Source organism: Python bivittatus, unplaced genomic scaffold (genome assembly GCF_059951505.1).
Source record: "Python bivittatus isolate LINGU-HERP-01145 unplaced genomic scaffold, Pbiv_v1 ctg000520_np1212, whole genome shotgun sequence".
In the NCBI taxonomy this organism is placed as follows: domain Eukaryota; kingdom Metazoa; phylum Chordata; class Lepidosauria; order Squamata; family Pythonidae; genus Python; species Python bivittatus.
This window is the reverse complement of record NW_028277080.1, coordinates 1771120-1790324: the sequence shown is the minus strand read 5'-3', so window position 1 is coordinate 1790324 and position 19205 is coordinate 1771120. Positions and strand designations below refer to the sequence as shown.

Below are 19205 nucleotides of genomic sequence, written 5' to 3'. Positions count from 1 at the left end.
AAATGAGCTTAAACCATTCAATATACTTTACATACACCTTAATCCAGGAATCCTTATAACAACTTCGTGAGATAGACCAGGGCTTTATCTGGTTCACACCTCAGCCTCTTAGGCACCACAGGGTTTTAGTTCTTTTGGTCAATATGCTCATTCTAGTTGGGTTCACATGTTATTCTCACAAGGTGTAATGAGAAGATTCCAATTCACCTTTTCACATCCTAGCCAAATTGAATCCTATTTAAACAGGAGATGAAAGAAAGTGAGAATTTGTACAGTTTATTCACTGAAAGGAATAGGACACTGTCAGAGTTTGCATTACCAACATTCATATACCAATGCTTTTATTAGAGTTTATGGAATGTGTGGTTTGATTGCTATGAACCGTGCAGTCATATGTGTTTTTGCTATTCTTGTGACCTGCTTTGGATGTTATGGTTGCAAAGAAACATAAATATTTGTACAATTCTTTTCAATGAGGTGATGGGACAATTGCTCCTAGAAAGCCAAGGCTTGAACTGAGCAGCTCCTGTCTTCGCCATGTGATTGTTGGCCTCTTCCACTTCTAATCTGGGAAATTCCTTTTTGCAAGATCCATAAAATGAACTATTTTCTACAATTTCGTCTCATCCCTTTTCAAAACTACATGAGAATGTATCTTATGGCAGGAGACGATACATTCAGCTGATGTTATACTTTCTTTTATCTATGCAAAAATATGTCCATCGATTTCACTGGATTATATCCCCCTAAACACATCTAGTATTAAAACAGTAGGGAGAAAGGGTTCTATGTCTTCTTCCTCCACACCATCTGGGATTTTACAAACTGAAACCATGTCATAGTAATTGTAGTGGTTAGTATTATTGTTGTTGTCGTTGGTATTTTTATTATTTCAATTTATAATTGTCTTCTACACAGAAGACTCCCCAACTCCACTATCAGTCAGCTTTCCTTTAATTTAAACTAAAAGAATCCTGTGCCTGGATTAAATTCTGCAGTGCCATACACCAATCAGGCACCCAGTCCCTGAAAATGGTACAGAAACTGAGTAGAGGAAGTTCCCATTCCTGAGTGCTCCAACAGGTGAGAAAGAGAGAAGTACTTGCTTACCTCTGCCCTGATCCATTTTTTCTCTTGAAGAGAAAGGGCAGGCATATATGTCCTTCATCTATCCTGCTGGCCCGATCTCCGCAACTGAGACTGATTTTGTTAAAGCAACCAGTTGTGGAAGAGAGTGATTCCAGCAGCGTGTGTGTGTGAGTGATTCCAGCAGGATGGAACGGTTGCTCAAAAGAAAAGAAGAGTGCAACCCGAAGGCTGTCTATTCAGGAGTCAGTTCCACTAAATTCAGTGAGGTTGAACGTTTCAGATAAGTAGATGTAAGATTATCAGCCTAAGGTTTCATATATCACTGCACACTTATTGGTTATAATCCTATTGAGCAGAATCAGACACACTTCACAAAGTACAGAGAACATGTGCCTTTTCTCAGTCTCCCTGCTATGGCTAGCTGTGCTAGGGAGGTGAGATCCTTCCACTAGAGAAAGGGGGACCGCAGTCCTCCCCTTTTGGTAGAATATCTTCTGGACCAGATCCCAGAGCAACAAGGTTGGCATGGAATTCTGTAGACATACATGAGAATTAGAGTTGAAGGGACTGGGCTAACCAACCCAGCCTCCTCGCTACTTCCAGTGCAACATGAGCTTTATTGCTGCAGCATGTGGAAAACTGTCCCCAAACGTCCCGGCTTGAGAGGGCAATGGCCCACTACCCTCAACCCGCTGGAAGAGCGCCGCCGCACTCCTTTCACCAGGTTTTGCCCTGGGCGCCCACGGGTGGCTGTCACTACTTGAGGCGTCTCTCGGCTGGGCTCCTTCTAAGGCGGGGAAAACCTGGCAGTCGGGCTCGCCTGCTCTTCTTCCCGACGGTATAACCCCTCCCGGTTCCTGCCTGTCTTGGGCCAGGCCCCTCCCTCAACAAGCCCTCTCAGCAAAGCCCTGTGGGTTTGCTGCGCCCCCGGCATTCTCAGGAGAGGCTGCTCGGGCAAGCTCGTCTCCACCCGTCCCTTTAAGGCACGGCAGCTGGAAGGGAGTGCCGGCCGACGGCTGCCCAGCTGCAGAGAGAGCGCAGGCAGAGTCCCTGCCACGGGAGTGCCTTTCTGCTGGGTTAGCTCGCCTCCTGGCTCGGCAAGGTGCGCCCGCAGCTCTCCAGCGGTTGTTAAAGGAGCACCGGGCGGGGGTCCGGCAGGTCTCCCTGCGGAGCGTTCCCGGGGCGGCTCCAGTCGCCAGTCTTGGAGGAGCGCTGTATTTGGAGAGATTGACTGTTTCCCGCCGCCTTGTCCCGCCGCCTTTTTCCATCGCAGGAACCCGGCAGGTATTTCAGGACCGCTCCCCACTTCTCGAATCTCGCAGCCCTTCGCTTGTGCCAATAAGCAATGGAAGGTCTGAGCACGCGTTGCCACGCTGGTCCTCGGAGATCGGCTTCATTTTAGGTGTGCCGGGCACCGCAGATTCAGACTGCCGAGGAGGCTGAAGGTCCTGAAGGACATCGCCCCGGGTTTCTCCCAGGCCCAGCACCCAAACATAGAGGACTCCAAAGCTGCCCTGGCCTGCGGGGACCGCTTCGCAATTCCACCTGCCTTCGCACCCTCTGATCATTGCGAGACCGAGGGTGCCTTGAAGATACTTCTTCGGACGGCAGCCAGGGACAGCGAGGCTGGCGCACCCCCATCCTCAAGGCTGCCCGCTGATTTCCTGGAACCTGCGTCGCCGTCGGAGGCGGGGGCAGAGCCTGGGATGACGGCTGAAAGCCCTCAGCCGTCGGCTTGCACGGTGAGCCAAGCGGACGCCGAAGCCGAAGCCGCCTCCAGGCTTCCCGCGCTGGTGAAGGTGGACCCGCCCCCCCCGGGCGAGGCCGTGGAGCCGGAGCCGTCGGAAGAAGACGTGGCCGCGGTCGGGGGGTTGCGGCCCATCGGGCGCCGCCGGAAGCGGCCGGTACAGCGCGGGAAGCCCCCGTACAGCTACATCGCGCTCATCGCCATGGCCATCGCGCACTCCCCGGAGCGCCGCTTGACCCTGGGCGGCATCTACCGCTTCATCACAGAGCGCTTCCCCTTCTACCGCGACGGGCCTCGCAAGTGGCAGAACAGCATCCGCCACAACCTCACGCTCAACGACTGCTTCGTCAAGGTGCCCCGAGAGCCCGGCCGGCCGGGCAAAGGCAGCTACTGGGCCCTCGACCCGCACGCCCGCGACATGTTCGAGAGCGGCAGCTTCTTGCGCCGCCGGAAGCGCTTCAAGCGCAGCGACCTTTCCACTTACCCGGCCTACATGCACGAGGCGCCGGCCCCACCCGTCGGGCCTTCGCTGAGCTCGTCCTACGCCCCTCCCGCTGCTCTTTGCTACCCTTCCCAGCCGCCCCTCTTCAGCCTGGGCCCGCTCATGGCGCAGCCGAGCCCGGAGCTGGTCCAGCAGCATAGCTCGGACTTAAGCCCCTCTGGGGGCAATGCCTGCTCCTTTACTGGGTCCGCGGCCTACTCCAACCAAGCCTGCACCCCAGCCCCTGGCCTCGCGAGGCCCCACAATGCCATGCCTTACTCGTACGCAATCCCCAGTGCCCAGCAGCTCCAGGTCAACCAAGGGTCTTACTCCCAGAGCAGCAACAATAACCTCTTTGGGGCTTCTGCCCGCTTAGGAATGCCTACCTCACCCCCCATCACTAATGACACGATGGATTTCTATGGCAGGATGTCGCCTAGCTCCTACAGCTCTTTGGCTCACGGGTATAATGCCAGTGGGCAGCTCAGCAGTCCCGGAGCCTACCTGCGCCACACCACTTACTCTAGTAGCATGGAAAGGTTCGTTTCGGCCATCTAAAGCCAAGGAGGAATTTGGTTGGGGAGAAGAGAACAAAGCAGGGCAGGGGGCAAGATCTCTGGTTGTGTCATCTTCCCCTTAGATGATCATCAGAAGCATGTTACCCTGCACTGGTGGGAGGGCTGTGGTGTTCCTTCAGTGTGACTGCATATGGATAGGCTAATCAGCACCATTATTTAAGACTGTAAGAGGAACAGGACAACGGAGGTGTCCACAGTACTGGCTGGTGTAAAGATCTAGCTCTGTGAAGCGAATGCACTATACAGTATGAAGCTAGTGACTCTGCTGTGTGGGTGGGGGTGTTGAGAAGACACGGGATCCTTTCATGCTGTGAGGTATGAAACACACTACCTATTAAAGTCAAAGGCAATGCAACATATTAGACCATTTTGTGTGCTTTTCCATTCCTGTTAGCTGCCCTCCACTTTACTTTGTGAGCTCATTATCTTTCCAAAATAATGTGTTGCAGCAGTAGCCTCAATAAGTAGTGAGCTTCTATTTTTTTTCATTTTTTTTTAACCTAGCCCAATTATTAGCAAATTATGAATAACTGCTAGGTGTATGCTTAATACCTCGATGTCAAGTTTTCAGTGACTCACAAATTCATTTGGATAAATAAATGTGAGGTCAATGATTCACCCTTCTGTTTGAATACTTAAAGCTTTCTGCTGGCTTTGGAAATGCAATAAATAATCTTTGAAATTGATTTTCTTGGAGAGTTCTGATTGTAGCTGATAACTTTGTTGCAGCAGATAAAGGAACTTGCCTCCACGCTTCAGTGTGCTCATTATTCATTGACTCAAATCAGATTTCTTTTCATTTTTGTTGGGCGTAGGAATTTATTGTTAGTAGCCATATAGTCAGATTGTTTGCGAATTGCTTATACATTAGATATAAGAAAATGTCCGATTCACCCCAGTGTCCTAGAAAGAAGACATCTTTTTCCATACTCAGTATAATTCTCTGCTTTTCAGCTACAGTTGTTGCTATCTAGAAATACATATCCAAAACATAACTTAAAAGTTATTGTATATTTTCTGATTAGTTAAGAATAATACAGTAATCAAATGATTCACCAGAAAAGGCAATCCTAATTTTCAAAATGATGCTTCTCACCAGTTCTTTTTTGAAGGCCTTCTGCTCACCCTGCTTTACCTTATCTGTCACAGCAATCAAGACTTTAATATTGTCATACTGGTGGTTGAGGCAGAAATGCAAGGAAAGGCTGGAAAATGAATGGCTAAACCCATATAATTTACTACTGTATATTACCATTAAAAGTAAAATCAGGTTATCTAGGTTATCGCCCTGCAATCCTGGATCAGAAATCTTGGTTTTTTATAAGAACTGCTGGGATCACGACTCTCATGAGCTGAACGCTGTTCAAAATCCAAACAAGACTAATTCTACATGCGCATATAAATAACATAGTGCAACATTGTTAGGACTGCACCATTTCAGACCTCAGGGATAGAGAAACTCATATATTATAAGCGATCAGGAATCTTTTGCAAATTCAGGGTAATACAATTTAAATTAAAAAATAAGTATATATTTGAATATTCCCACAAATGTAAAAGCCACAACAAATCTCTATCCTCATTAAGATGAAAAGCCCTTGTGAGCCTTTCCTTAATATTCTATGCATAGGAAGTTCTTAACACAGAAAACGCTCAAAATTCATTTTCCACGGACATGCACCTACAATTTTGAAATGAAATTTGGCCCATAACATTCATATGATTCACATGCAGAGTTTGAGTCAGATAGTGCGGACAATCATTCCTTCAGGATGATAAACTTGCCTTGTTGGGTTAGACCAAGAATACTGTAACCCAGCATTCTTAAAAATAGTTGCTAGTTAGGTGCTTCTGGGTACTCAGAAGCAGGCCATGAAATTCATTGTATTCTTTCTGTTGTCTGTTTTCAGCATCTGAACAGCTTTTCTAAGGTAAAGCATTTATGAAAATGGATTTCATTTAGTAAAAATCATAGAAACCTCCTCTGTGTAATGTGTCTAATTTTTTTAAGTTAGCGGCTATCACCTTTAATTGTGGCAGCACCTGTGTGCCATATCTTAATTCTATGTTTAGTGGAGAAGTACTTTGGTGGAGGGAGAGTGGGGGGCTGCCTGAATTTATTGCCAGTTAGCTCTATGGGGTTGAGATGAAGATACTTTCCTTCAACCACAGACCAATCTCATTGATGTCCACTATTCCACTATTGTTTTGCCATTGCTGTCCAAGCATGTGCAGAGGAGTGAAACGCAGTTCTGGAATTCTGTTCTATATAAAACTTCTGAAAACTTTTTCCCCCCTAAAATACTACCAAATTCTATATCAATAAATTACAGGCATTGGACAACCTTGCACGCTCTTGTGTCTTTTGAATACTTCTTGCTCCATTCTTTGGCCCATTCTTTTTCTCAATATTTTCAGCCATGCATCTACTGTATGTTTGTAATGCCTCTATCTGAAAAAGAGAGAGAACTCAGGACAAAAGGATGAGGATTTACTAAGTGAGGTGGACTTTGTCTAAAGTTCTGTGTGGATCAAGATGGACACTAAGTTAAATATGTGGCTACTCCCCCAGGCCCCTTTTTAGTCTGTCATTAGTGCATGGTAGATTGATCTGGATTGAAATTACTGCTATGCAGACATAAATTTTCCAGCCAAAGGACATAAGGGGAAGGATTAAATTTTCTTCCTTGCACCACAAGATGGGAGAGCAGTTGCAGGCTGCGTATTTTACCTATTGTAAAGTTTGCCTCTAATTTTTAAAATTTTCTGTAAAAAACAATCTGCATTTTCTCTCCCTGTGGCATCCAAATATGCAAACTATTTTACTTATTTTAAAGGCAATTTAAGAAAGAATATCACAAGGATAATTTAGACTGCAGTAAATTATATTTTATTCCATTCATTTTATAATTTGTAAAACATTGAAAAGGTCTTTTAGTGAGGTTTGAACCTTAGGGCGCAATCCATTTTTTGTCAGAACTTGTTATGCACGCACTGACTTTCTACTAAATTAAAGAGCCCTTGTATGTGGGAGGTGATCTTGAAAATGCTGTGACACACGGATTCCATTCATACAGAATGGTGAGCAGTCCTGTTGGGCCAAATTATTTCATCACATGAACTAGGAAGGCACTGAACACGGATTTTCGCTGCAGGTGAAAAACAACGGTGGAGGGAAAGATGTCTTTGCAGGGATGTTTCTGCAGTTTCCAGTCTTCTAGGGGAACTACAGGCATTCCTGCGCATTCCCTAGAACAATTGGAAAACTACTGCTCTAAAATAAACATGAACAGAAAGCAGAATGAACCGAAGCAGAGGTGGACAGAAAGCACACTCAGATTTACTGAAATCTGTGGGTGATTTACAGCAGTAAGGGTTTCTGAATCCCATTTGATTTAACAAATGACTTTCTCCCTCTGTAAAGGCTGCTAATGGCAGAAAGTGAAGAAGAACTAAAGAGCCTCTTGATGAGGGTGAAAGAGGAGAGTGCGAAAGCTGGCTTGAAACTCAACATTAAAAAAACTAAGATCATGGCATCTGGACCCATCAATTCCTGGCAAATAGAAGGGGTAGAAATGGAAGCAGTAACAGACTTCATTTATTTGGGCTCCAAGATCACCGCAGATGGAGACTGCAGCCATGAAATTAAAAGACGCTTGCTCCTTGGGAGGAAAGCTATGGCAAACCTAGATAACATATTAAAAAGCAGAGACGTCACCTTGCCGACAAAGATCCGCATAGTCAAAGCTATGGTTTTTCCAGTAGTAATGTATGGCTGTGAGAGCTGGATCACTTAACGACTGAACAACAACAAAGGCTGCTGAAATGAAGAAAATGGAAGGGTGACACCAGATTCAATTTTAGTAACGGAAGCATAATCTTGATTTCTGCTCTGTGTTCTAAGGCAGAATGCTCCTTAAATTTGCTGTGTGTGTGCTTGGCCTGTGCTATTCTTTTGCACCTTGCGCCAGTTGGTAGAATTTGAGGTTCTAACAGCAATAACTTTAAAATGTAGATGTTTGAAGTTTGCACTCCTTTGCACTAAAACATCCAAATTGGTAATACTTAGGTTACTTCCTTGTATATTCTGGGCTAGGTTGAAAGGTGCCGCCAACCTCTGTGTCTCCATGGTGTCAGCAGCATGGAAAAGCTGTTCCCAATTCAGGTGTGGTTTATTTGAAACCTTTACAAGGTAAGTGGATGTTGTTTTTAGATGCTGTAACTCCATTTCACCATTGGATGGCACTCTTGCCTCATTCTTCCTCCTGGCTCCTGAGTTTCAGGTACTGTGAGGGTTGTTTTTTTTTTTAATCCATTCTGGTACTTGCAGTTTTTTGGCAAGTTTTTTTTTTCAGAAGTGATTTGCTATTGTCTCCTTCCTAGGGTTGAGAGAAAGTGATTGGCCCAAGATCATCTAGCTGGCTTTGTGCCTAGGCGGGACTAGAATTCACGGTCTCCCAGTTTCTAGCCTGGTGCCCGAACCACCACACCAAACTGGCTCCCCCTTTGAGGTTCATGCTGGCTAAATAATTTTGCAGCTTCCCTTCAATAGCCCAGTCAAAAGAATAGGAGTAAAGTTGACAAGAATTTGTCAGTTCCCACATTCACTTCATTAGGGAACAAGATCTACTGGGCTACTGGCCTTTTTTCTTTCTTTAACTCTTTTTGTAGGAAGTGGAGATGCACTGAAAGGGCAGGGTGATTGCTCAGGTCCAGGCAGCAATTTTCAGTCCTTGTTCTCAGCATTTCACATAGAACTAAAAACAACTGTGGATCATAGGAGTATGCAAAACATTTCAAATTCATAAAATATATATTCATTTATTAGATTCCTAAATCATTCTCTACCAAAGTCTCTGAGAGATATACAAAAATCAAACATATTAAGACAAGAAATTCCACAATCAATTTAATTATTTTAAACATTCCCAAATCTCCAGAACCACTGTTTCAAACTCAAACAATGGATTGCCTTCAAACTGCTTCTGAGAGTTTGAGAAGTAAAAACTCCAATGGATAGAAGTATCACTAGTCTATATTTCTCTGTATCTCCTTTTTATTTTTATCAGGTGAAACTGGCAGAGCAGGAGGTATGTGTAATTATATTATTTTGCACATGTACACATGGACTACTCATTAATTCAGTACCTGGGATGGGCTCCTCACACATGGTCTCAAACAGATAAGTTCTACATACAAAAGGAAAAAGAGAAGACTAGGCTAAAATCCATTGTCCTAATATACGGATTGTTCTAAATGGAGGGTTTCAAATGCTACCAGTCCAAAGACCTTGTGATCTGAAATGATTTGAAAATGAAAAAAATGGTGGGAAATGACAGAAGTATACAAATGAGAGAAGTTGCTTCCGAGACAGTCTATAAGCTTATATGAATGAGGCAGAGTAGTGGACTTATCAGCTCCTTGTTATTCTTTGAAGGGATTTTAAAAAACCAAACAAACAGAGGAGCATTCAGCCATGTAGATCTTATCTGCAGCACAAAATGGTTCACTTCCCCAATGACTACAGATAAGGAACATAAGGAGAAAAAATGCTAGGGAGGTATCTGTCTTTGCTTGTTCCTCTATGTTATTCATCTTTGTTCTTTCCTGTTCTAACAAATTACCTATAAGCAGAGGAAGAACCTGTAGATGGATGCAGAGCATCACCCTCTTAGAGTTCCAGTGTGAGGGAATGATTGCTGCTGCATTCTGCTTGCCTCCATTTCAACTTTTCCCATCCTGGAGCTACACAACGTTTTGGATGATAACTACCTTTGTCATCTGCCATCATGCTTGATGATAATGACCCTTCCAGTCTAACACATCTCAAAGATACTAGATGAAGAAGGCTACTTCATCTGAATATAGGTCAGCAAACCCAACGTTACAAAATAGAAAATCTCCTTTGTTGTGTACTTGAAAGGAAGAGTATTTCAAAAAAAGAAGAAATTGCAGGAAGATGACAACAAAGGCTACCGGATTTTTATTGCTCACACAAGAATGACAGGTATCATATAGCCTAACAGCATTTTCATATTGAATAGGAACAATTATTATCTGCACCCAACTTTTAAATTAAAAGCCAAATAAACCTTGCTCCAAATGATCATTTTCCAAAGACTGAGGGTCCTCTGATCCTTCTGGTCTTGGTGTCTCCTCTAGTGCTGGTTGGTGGGCTGGGAGGGAGTAAAGAAGATGTCACATACAAATATTTATATTGGTTTGGTCTAAAGAATGCTGTTATCTCTGGATAATAACCATAACCAAGATTAACTAAGCAGTGCCTAAGCAAAAAGGAAAAAAACATTCATTCCCAAACTGATGATAAAATACATGTTGTCAAAGATTTTTAATTATTGATGACATGTTCATAGTAACAGAAACAAGAATTATAACTACTAATTCTTCAAACACTATTGTTGTGAAAACCAGGTATATTATCCTTTTGGATGGTACAAAATTAGAAGGTATAAGCCAGGTGCTATTTCTCTGCTACATAGGCACCAGCTACTTTAAATATTTTATGGACTTTCTTAATCATTGTATTTGTGGTTATTTCACTATAATCCCCCTTGAGATTTTTCAATAAAAGAAAAAGCTACCTTCAAATCTTAAATAAGGTAAAATAAAAATTGACAAGCACAAAAAGGGCTCCAGTGCTGAAAAAGGAATTACAGTATGTATTAAATTTCCCTTTTTTATACTTCTATCCTCCTTTATGCCTATTGAAGCTGTACTACAGTAATCAAAAAGAGCCTTTGATAGTGGAACCACCTCAATCACAATGAACTATAGAATTATATTTTGACAATGCTGGCCCAAGTCACTTATGGAAAGGCATGAGATGAGATCCCCTTCCATTCCATATAGAGAAGCCAACTGGACTGAAAGCTGGACTTACTTTAACATAGGCAATGGAATAAGATTCTCCATCACCCCTAAAGGCAGCAGCCTAGTTTACAGGCTATAGGGCAGGCTGTAGACTTCTTTTTCTAGTGTATAATCCTATTTTAAAATATAATACATCTGTTTTATTTCCTAAGACTCATCAGTAATTCTCTAGGAATTGAGTTTTCTACTTCCATTAAAAGTATTTTTTACTTTGTTAAGTACATTCAAATGGCCAGACTACATATAATGCAAGACACATGTCATCTGATCTCTGATACACTTTCAATAGGACTTGTGGAAGGTTCTGAATGCCAAACAGTGGGGGAAAATGTTCCATATCACTTTCCTAGTCTAAATATAAACACCCCAAGCAGGGGATTAGTAACATATACAATAGCTCTACATGGCACGGGACCTGGATACTTGAGGGACCACCTCTCCCGGTTAGATCTACCTATCCCATCAGATCTGGCAGGAGAGGCATGCTGCAGTTCTTGTGTACAAAGAAGCATCACTTGATGGGACCCAAGAAGAGAGCCTTTTCTGTCATGGCCTCTGTCCTTTGGAACATCATTTCCCTGGAGCTTAGATTAGCCTCAACCCTGTTGGCTTTTAGGAAGGCTCGGAAATGTGCCTATGCCACCACACCTGGGGATCTGATGGTAGCAGAGAGCCTCTTCAATGGCTGTGCTGAAAGTAGAGTACTGACTGGATTCTGTTGCTGATTAGGGTTATTTTTCTGTTTTTAATGCAGTTTTTATTGACAGTTTGTATGTTTGTAGGCTTTTTTATTAATTGTTTGAGGTACTGTTTTAATTGTTGTGAGCCACCCAGTCACTGAGGTGAGATGGGTGGCTATACAAGTGGAATGAATGAGTGAATGAATAAAATATTAATCTAATATATTATTTGGCCCTGATATTGATGTGGTTGCCTTTTCAGCCAAATTACTAAAGAAGAATATGAGGCATGGCAATGGGAAAAAATGGGAAGCTGGCTAAATTATAATTTAACAGTCCTGGCAAAACTCTAAACTGGGGCTACGAAATCAGGTTTGCAAAAATCTAGATGACCACTAGCTGGCAGCTCTTTCTTGTCCCCTAATGGTCATCAGGATTTTTGCAGATAAGATATGACAGCCCTGCTCTTATCATATCTAAGTGCCCCTGCTGTTCAATAATCCAGAAGGAAGGATCAGAGCACTACATTTGTACTTTATTTACTTCTCCGAAATAAAGTAGGGACAGCTACTAGACTCTTATCTGATCCAACTGATTAGTGATTCCAGAGGAATCATGGAAGAGGACAGGGAAAATGTTTTCCAGAATTATTTCAGAGACCTTATCATCCAGACCAAATTTCCTTCAGGTTGAATAATATGCTTCTCGGTAAAAGAGCTTTTATTTTCAAAGGCTGCTACTTACAGAACTTACCACATCTGAAAACAGATGGAGTTACTTCCTGTTGGGAATACAGCCCTTCAGTTTCCACCACAGGGGCAGAACATTCTTCATGGAGTCCATGAGGTACTTCAACCTTTTCTTCCACTGCGGTCACCTGTGTTTCATGGCTCTCTGCTTCCTCTGGCTGCGATTCTGGTTGTGGCTCTGGTTGTAGAGCCTGACGCCGGCCTCGGCCCCTTCCAGTTGCTCTTCCTTTCCGCGCTCGCTTGTGCTTCTTTTGCTCCCTATCAGATTGTACACAAAAGAATCATTTTGTAAATTCTAGGAACTGACAGATTACTCTGAAGGGCCCTTTTTACAAAACCATTAACTCACTTCTTTTAATCACATTAAAATTCTCAGCTTGGTTTTTAAGATTATTTATTCAACACTTTCCCATTCAAGATGAGCAAACCAGAGTGTTTCATTCATGAGAGGACCGAATGTGTTCCTGGGTCAGCGATTCAACATCCTGCAGAACTCAAAGCTATAGTCATACCTATGCAGCAGACGAAGGCTTGGGTAACAAAGGAAGGTGGCAGTATCTCTAACTTTTACCTTCAATCTATTTCTCTCTGAAATTGATGTATTTGTTTGTTTGCTTGTCTAAAGGGCTTATATGGCTGCCTATCTCACATAGTTCTCCCTAACAGTTCCATTCCTTGTTGGGGTTCCTTTTGGTGGCTGTTAGGTAAACAGGTCAAAACCAAACATAGTAAATGCAGTGTGGACGGGAAGAGGTTAGTTTTATAACAGCAGCAGCAGCAGCAACAATGAAAAGCTGTGAAGAATTAAACACCTGGTTGAAACACCATTTCAAAGCCTTATCTTCCAAAGATATTGTATAATGGCAAAGAAATCTGACATTACATCTGGATGCAACTTCACATGCTTTGATATATGGATGTATATATATACACACACACAAGGTTTTATCATTCATGGCGCAAAAGTACGTCTACTGAAATTTGAGAAGCCAAAAGGGTAACTGAATAGAATGTTCTGTGGTCAAGTGGGATTTTCTGTGTCTACTATAGCTCTTTGCTCCTACCTTTGTTAGAAGCAGAATAAATGATGCCAAATATTGAACACTGCAAAATAAGTTATTTTAAATCAAATGTTACAAATCCATTCTATTGGCATAATTTGTGCATTGCAGAATTCTATTTTCTGGGCATAGAGTAGACTCGCTAGGTGTTGAGTGTAAAGAGTTTACCCTAGAGTTACGCTGCTGTGAAAATAAGTAAAATAGGTGCATTTCCAGAATTTAAATTCTGGAATCTAAATTCCAGTTTCCATCTAAATTCCAACCATTTGTGTGAAGGCCAGTGTGATGATGAGGAGAGCAAAAGATCCAAGGATACAAATGGGGATGTCTTGTTATCAAGGAATGGAATAAGCAAAAGTTTAATATTTGAGTCGGGAACGAAACACTGGCAAAAAAGAAGGGTGGCTCTATGAGGTGTACTAGGAGAGAATTCCAAACATGAGGGAAGGCAAAAAAGAGGTTAGCATACCTTCCCATTCTTCTTTTTCTTAGAAGGGAAATCTGAGAAATCTACCTTTATCTGCTAATACAGTGTTTCTCAACCTTGGCAACTTTAGGATATCTGAACTTCAACTCCCAGAATTCCCCAGCCAGCATGGCTAGCCTGGGAATTCAGGGAATTGAAGTCCACATATCTTAAAGTTGCTAAGGTTGGGAAACACTGTGCTAATATAATCCTCCAACTTGTGGTCGCTCAAATCACAGGATTTGTTAACTATTATTAATTTGTCTTATTGATTCTGGTGAAACTTTAACATGACTAAATTATTTTTCATCAGAGCAAGAGTAACTTCAGTGTCATTATTTAGACCCAAAACATAAACATCACTTTGTCACCATCCTAATTTACCCCAGAACCCACTGTTGAGTGTCTTTTTCATCTGCTTCTGCTTTCCTTTTTCTGAGAAGTTCTCGGTCTCTCAAACGGCGTGAAATGCCAACATCTGCAAGAGGTAAGTAACAAGAACACAGTTGCATGAATTATGCTAAGAGATTACTCTGATAAGCAATCTGAACAGATATTGCAGGAATAGAGCACACCTGAATAAAGCAATGACAGAACCATTTCAGCAACTTCTACAGAATATGTTGGGTTATATGTTATATTTATAAAATGAACTGCCTACAATGAATATTTACGTGATGGTTATGTTAAAAAAGAGGGTTTCAGAAAACCCACATGTATCTAATTGGCTACATGAACACAAAGTGAACGCTATTCCAATTAAACACTTCCATAATGGCTGAAGGATTTATGACATGTGCTCATCTTTTGTCTCCATTTAAAAAAATATATGTTGAGACAAGCCAGAGAAACAGTAAAGTCATGTAAAGTTACAAACATAACAAACGTGATTATTTTAGTTCTTTTTTAAAACCACTTCAGTGGGTTAAAATATTATTCAAGGAAAGTATGCAAAATTCAGTAAGTCAATTAAGCAGCCCAAAGCTTTTAAAAAATGCTAAAGCTTTATTCTCTAAATATAGTATCTTCATATAATTGTATGCAGTCTATGTTCATGTTTGCCCATTTAGCTACATTTGCAGACATTATTACATAGCCTTGCAGGCTGTGCAACTCATTTCATTAAAAACAAATCTGGTGCATCTTGCTGTGTGGCATTTCACTTTTGACTCCCTATCGCTAACTCCAAATGAGAGTAGAAAGGCTCATCTTGTCCAGATGAAATGACATCAAACACTTTTGTCAAAACAGTGGAATATATGGGAGTGAGAACATGGGGTAGATCTTTGCTTGATGATTAACACATTCAGTTTTGAACTTAGAAACATTTTGTTGTTGCTGGAAATAACATACAGAACAACCTCAGGAAAGGTTATAGTCTGGCTTGACGATTTGGACATATAAGGTTCCATGTGGTACAAACATGTTTTGTCATCTGAGTAACACACAACTTGCCCAATATCAAAATGGGAAATACCCTCTTCTTTTTCTTGTTTCTTTCTTTTGGAAAACAATCTATCAGGACTTCTTTCTATGGCCATTAAAGGATGATATTTCACAGTCAGTTAAGATATGACAGTTATAACTTGTGGTGAGTAACAACTTCATTTTCTAGCTGTGACAGAATCTACATTTCATTTGCTTTTAACACAGATGCATAACATGTGTAAAGATAAATGCATCTTGTTCATAAATTCTTTTAACAATTTCCCCAGGCATTAAGGTAATGGTTTCCCCAAAGTTTGGGACATTTCTACTTGATTCTCCTTCATTAGGATCTGTGATGCTACTAACAGTTACCAGTTCATAATGCTATTATGTCATGAAGATATCAAGAGGAAAAGTGGTCTAGATCAGTTTTATTTTCATCTGTGACACAAACTAACTCTACACTTGTAATAGAAGCACATCAGCTGTAGCAATGAGTTTTTTCAGTGACACCTTAAGATTCATTTATTTACATTTTATAGTATTCAGATGTAACTATTAAAATGGGACCTACCTTAAATTGACTGTACCATAAAACAAAAAAATGCATCAGCTTATTTACTGAACACCGGTCACCTGAGGCTTCTCTGTGGCTTGGATTCATGGATTTATGCAAGCCACAGTTGTCTGTTTCCATCCAAATGTGGAATATTATGCATAGTGTCCACTTCAGCAACAAGGTCTGCCTATGCATGAAGTGAATCTGCCCTCCAGCCTTTGATGGTGAGGGCAGCACCGGATACCTTGCAATTTAAGAGACTTGCTCTCTGTACCATTTGGCCAGTATCTAGTACACCAACCAGCCTCTCATCATTTCACCATTAGACTTTATCATTTTCTATAGTTTTTGCCTTGTGCTAACGTCCAACTGGTACAATGAAGAATTAAAAAATATATGTACTGTATTTCTCCCCCTCCCCCCCTCCAGTGGAGCATAAAATGGAGAGGTTGGTTTGACAAACTGTTCTCTCACAGTAAGGACCACAGCTGCTAGCCCCCAGCAATTCTATGGCAACATTATCTGTTCTTATGCCTTTTGTTCAATGTTACAACAGAACCGGCTACACACATAGGATGGTGGCAAGTCGGACTGGCAGTAAACCCAGAAGAACGACAACGATTTGGGAAGGAAGTTATAGCAAAATAAAGGCAAAAGCACTGCACAATTTGTGATTGTGCATCTAGAAATGCATATTCTGAGTTCAGTCTAGGATTCATCAATATGTTGACTTTCTTCATAATGAGGGTAAGGGCCACATGATAGGGATGCAGGAGGGAGATCTGGCTAGGAGGAGGAGTTGTTTTTAATTTTCCTTCAATTATTTTCCCATGCCAATTCCTCTTCCCAGCCTGTTTATCCCATTTCCCCCCTGCAAGGCTCCTGGACTGGAAACATGTCCAATAGAGCCATTGTATTTATTTGCCTGTTTTTCACATTTATCCCTGTTTTTCTACATATTATTCATGGCAGTTTATGGGAGGTGTGTAGGAGGTGTGGGGGAAATCAGCTGTAAAGTGGGCCTAAGACATTTGGTTGTCTGAGGCAGAACATAAAACAGCACCCATCCTTCCCCAACTCAGTATACACATGGCACCCAACACAGATCAAATTATTTTGGTATCTGAGGCAGAAAATCCCATCAATTCTTCTCCCTCTCCCTGGCAATAAAACCAAGGCAACAAAGTAATAATTTGCACATCTTTCCTGACACCTGAAATAAAATGCTTGTGTCTGTTACCTTGACCTAACTGGTAGCTAGCTCTGCTGTAGAAATGCTTCAGTATTCCTCCTGTTCTCTGATTCTCCCTTGCAAATGCCCTGGTCTCCTTCATTTGCACCACTGTAGCAAGCAATGTTATAGGGATATACATTTGCTAAGTATTGCCAAGGATGGATTATTCTCCAGAGTTTTAATTTGAGGAGGAAGACAGATGGAACATTTTATGTGGAAGCAGTTAGAACAAATCAATGTTCTCTTGATCTATATTTATATTCCATATTTCCTCTCATTCTATGTTTGCAACCTTGCAAGATAAATTAGGTGAGGAATGTCTAAGGTCATCCAGTGAGCTTCATAGCTGAGTGCAGATCCAAACCTGATCACCCCAGTCCTAGTCCAACACTGTTTAAAAGTAGAGGAAATGCCTTCTGCTATACTCAACATTTTGCTTCTGACCTTCCCCGTTCAGGGGAAAAGAGCCTAAAGATGCTACTGCACACAAACAATATTTGCAGAAGACCCTCCCAACATTTACTCACCAAAAGCAAAATAAGAACAGAGGTTTCTTGGGGCAAGGATCAGAGAGCAGGTAATTCTTGAAAAAATGCAAATCTGTGTCCAATAAAGCATCCCCTTCCCCAAAATAAATTGTATTACCTGGAACTGCATACTCTTCAGGTGTGGCCCCTGGCTGCTGTGGATTTTCAGAGTATGAATGATCCTTTTCTAAGCTTGCCATCTGTAACAGTTTATTTTAAATATTTATATAGAAAAAGGAGCTGGATCATGTAACACATCTGATGGTATAGTGCAAAATGAGAGTTTCCAAAAAGGAGGGAAAAAAAGAAACAAACTACCCGCCCTGCACACGTCTTATCTGCCATGGACATGGCTATGTCAATACTATTTTTTCTTATCAAGCTGCAAAGGTGTCCATATTGGTGCTAAAAGCCTGACATATCCATTTCCAGACATTTTTTCTCATATGAAATAATTGCTTTTTCAAAGAAACGTGCCATTTTTCAAACATTTTGAGCTTGGAAATTCCTGGAAAAAAGTCCCTGCCTCACCATTTAGAAAGAATTACCTCCTCAAACAGTTTGGAAAGAAGAGTTTACTAGATAAAATTGCAAGATATGTTTACACACAATAAGAACAGTTCTCTGGAAAAAATCTGTTCAAATCTACATGCACATTTGCACAAAGATCCCTTGTCCTATGTTTTCAGTTCCCTGGGAATGAGCAAATCAACTAAACAGGACATGGGGATGTTTCAAGAGAATCCAGGTGAGAAAATACTCCTGAGATTTTTTATATGTATTTGTTTTGCAGGTAGTGATCAATACAATTCTACAAACATTTGGCACATTTACTGCATAGAAATTGATTCTGAAGAATGTTCTGCAATGGAAAAATTATATGGAAGAATTCCCTTAGTTTTCCACATCAAACTTCATATACATGAGCAGTCACTACTACAAATACCTGAAATGTGTTGTATCTCCAGGTTATGTTAAAAAACTGGCATTTCTTAGATTGCCTAATTTCCAGTTTCTTTTACCCTTCCTCTTAAACTGTATTCTTGAAATCAGTTTGTTTGGTATTACCTTTTAATATTGGGAATTCCTTTTCCCTTGTCCTTTGGACACCTCCCTTGGGCTTAAGAGATTATTTTGCTGCTCTAGAAAGGTGGGGCAGACTAAAAGTCACAAGAGAGAAGGGTGGAGGTAAAGGGAACTAAATGCACCTCCTGCTTTCTGTGATATGCAGAGGCAAGGCACTCACAGCAACCAACTACAGGCTTCAATAGTAGTTAAGAAGGAATCCCAAGAACCTTATTATGGCACCAGTTACAGTTCCCCACATTCCATATTCTCAAACAACAACAAAGAATCTTCAGGCATTTTAAAGATCAACAAGTTTATTATGGCATAAGATTTCATAGACTAGTCTATTTCATCAGAAGCACTCGGTGCTTTTCTAAACTGGGGATACTTATTCATATAGAGGTGGTGAAACAAACACAGTGAGGTCTTTAAGGTTAATTTTTAAGTTCCATAGGCCTTTTTATTGCTTTGTTTGTAACCAACCTCTATGACTTGAAATTAGAAGTTTTTCTCTGTCATTTCTGTAGAAATCACATGTATTTCTCATACATAGACGGTTGCAATCAAGCTAAGCCATAACATGTGAAATTTGAAAGCAGTTTATGGCTTAGTATGTTGCATAAATTCCCAATGGTAGCTTATTTAAT

General features: G+C 41.4%; 2 protein-coding genes across 3 annotated transcripts; one reads left to right on the top strand and one right to left on the bottom strand.

The window, feature by feature from the left end:
- Positions 1–2795: 2795 nt before the first annotated feature.
- On the top strand, positions 2796–3875 carry FOXE1 (forkhead box E1). The gene has a single exon (XM_007433779.2). The coding sequence runs from the start codon at positions 2796–2798 to the stop codon at positions 3873–3875; it is 1080 nt and encodes a 359-aa protein (XP_007433841.2).
- Positions 3876–4699: 824 nt separating this feature from the next.
- HEMGN (hemogen) lies at positions 4700–17772 on the bottom strand. 2 transcript variants are annotated; one of them, XM_025170232.2, is made up of 4 exons: positions 17609–17772; positions 14127–14220; positions 12220–12473; positions 4700–10071 (listed from the first exon to the last, which is right to left on the bottom strand). In XM_025170232.2, exons 1-4 carry the CDS (start codon positions 17688–17690, stop codon positions 9971–9973), a joined length of 531 nt encoding a protein of 176 aa, XP_025026000.1. In that variant the 5' UTR covers positions 17691–17772; the 3' UTR covers positions 4700–9970. The 2 variants fall into 2 exon arrangements, with proteins under 2 accessions (XP_025026000.1, XP_025026001.1); XM_025170233.2 differs by having other exon boundaries at positions 4702–10071; positions 14139–14220; positions 17609–17769.
- Positions 17773–19205: the final 1433 nt, after the last annotated feature.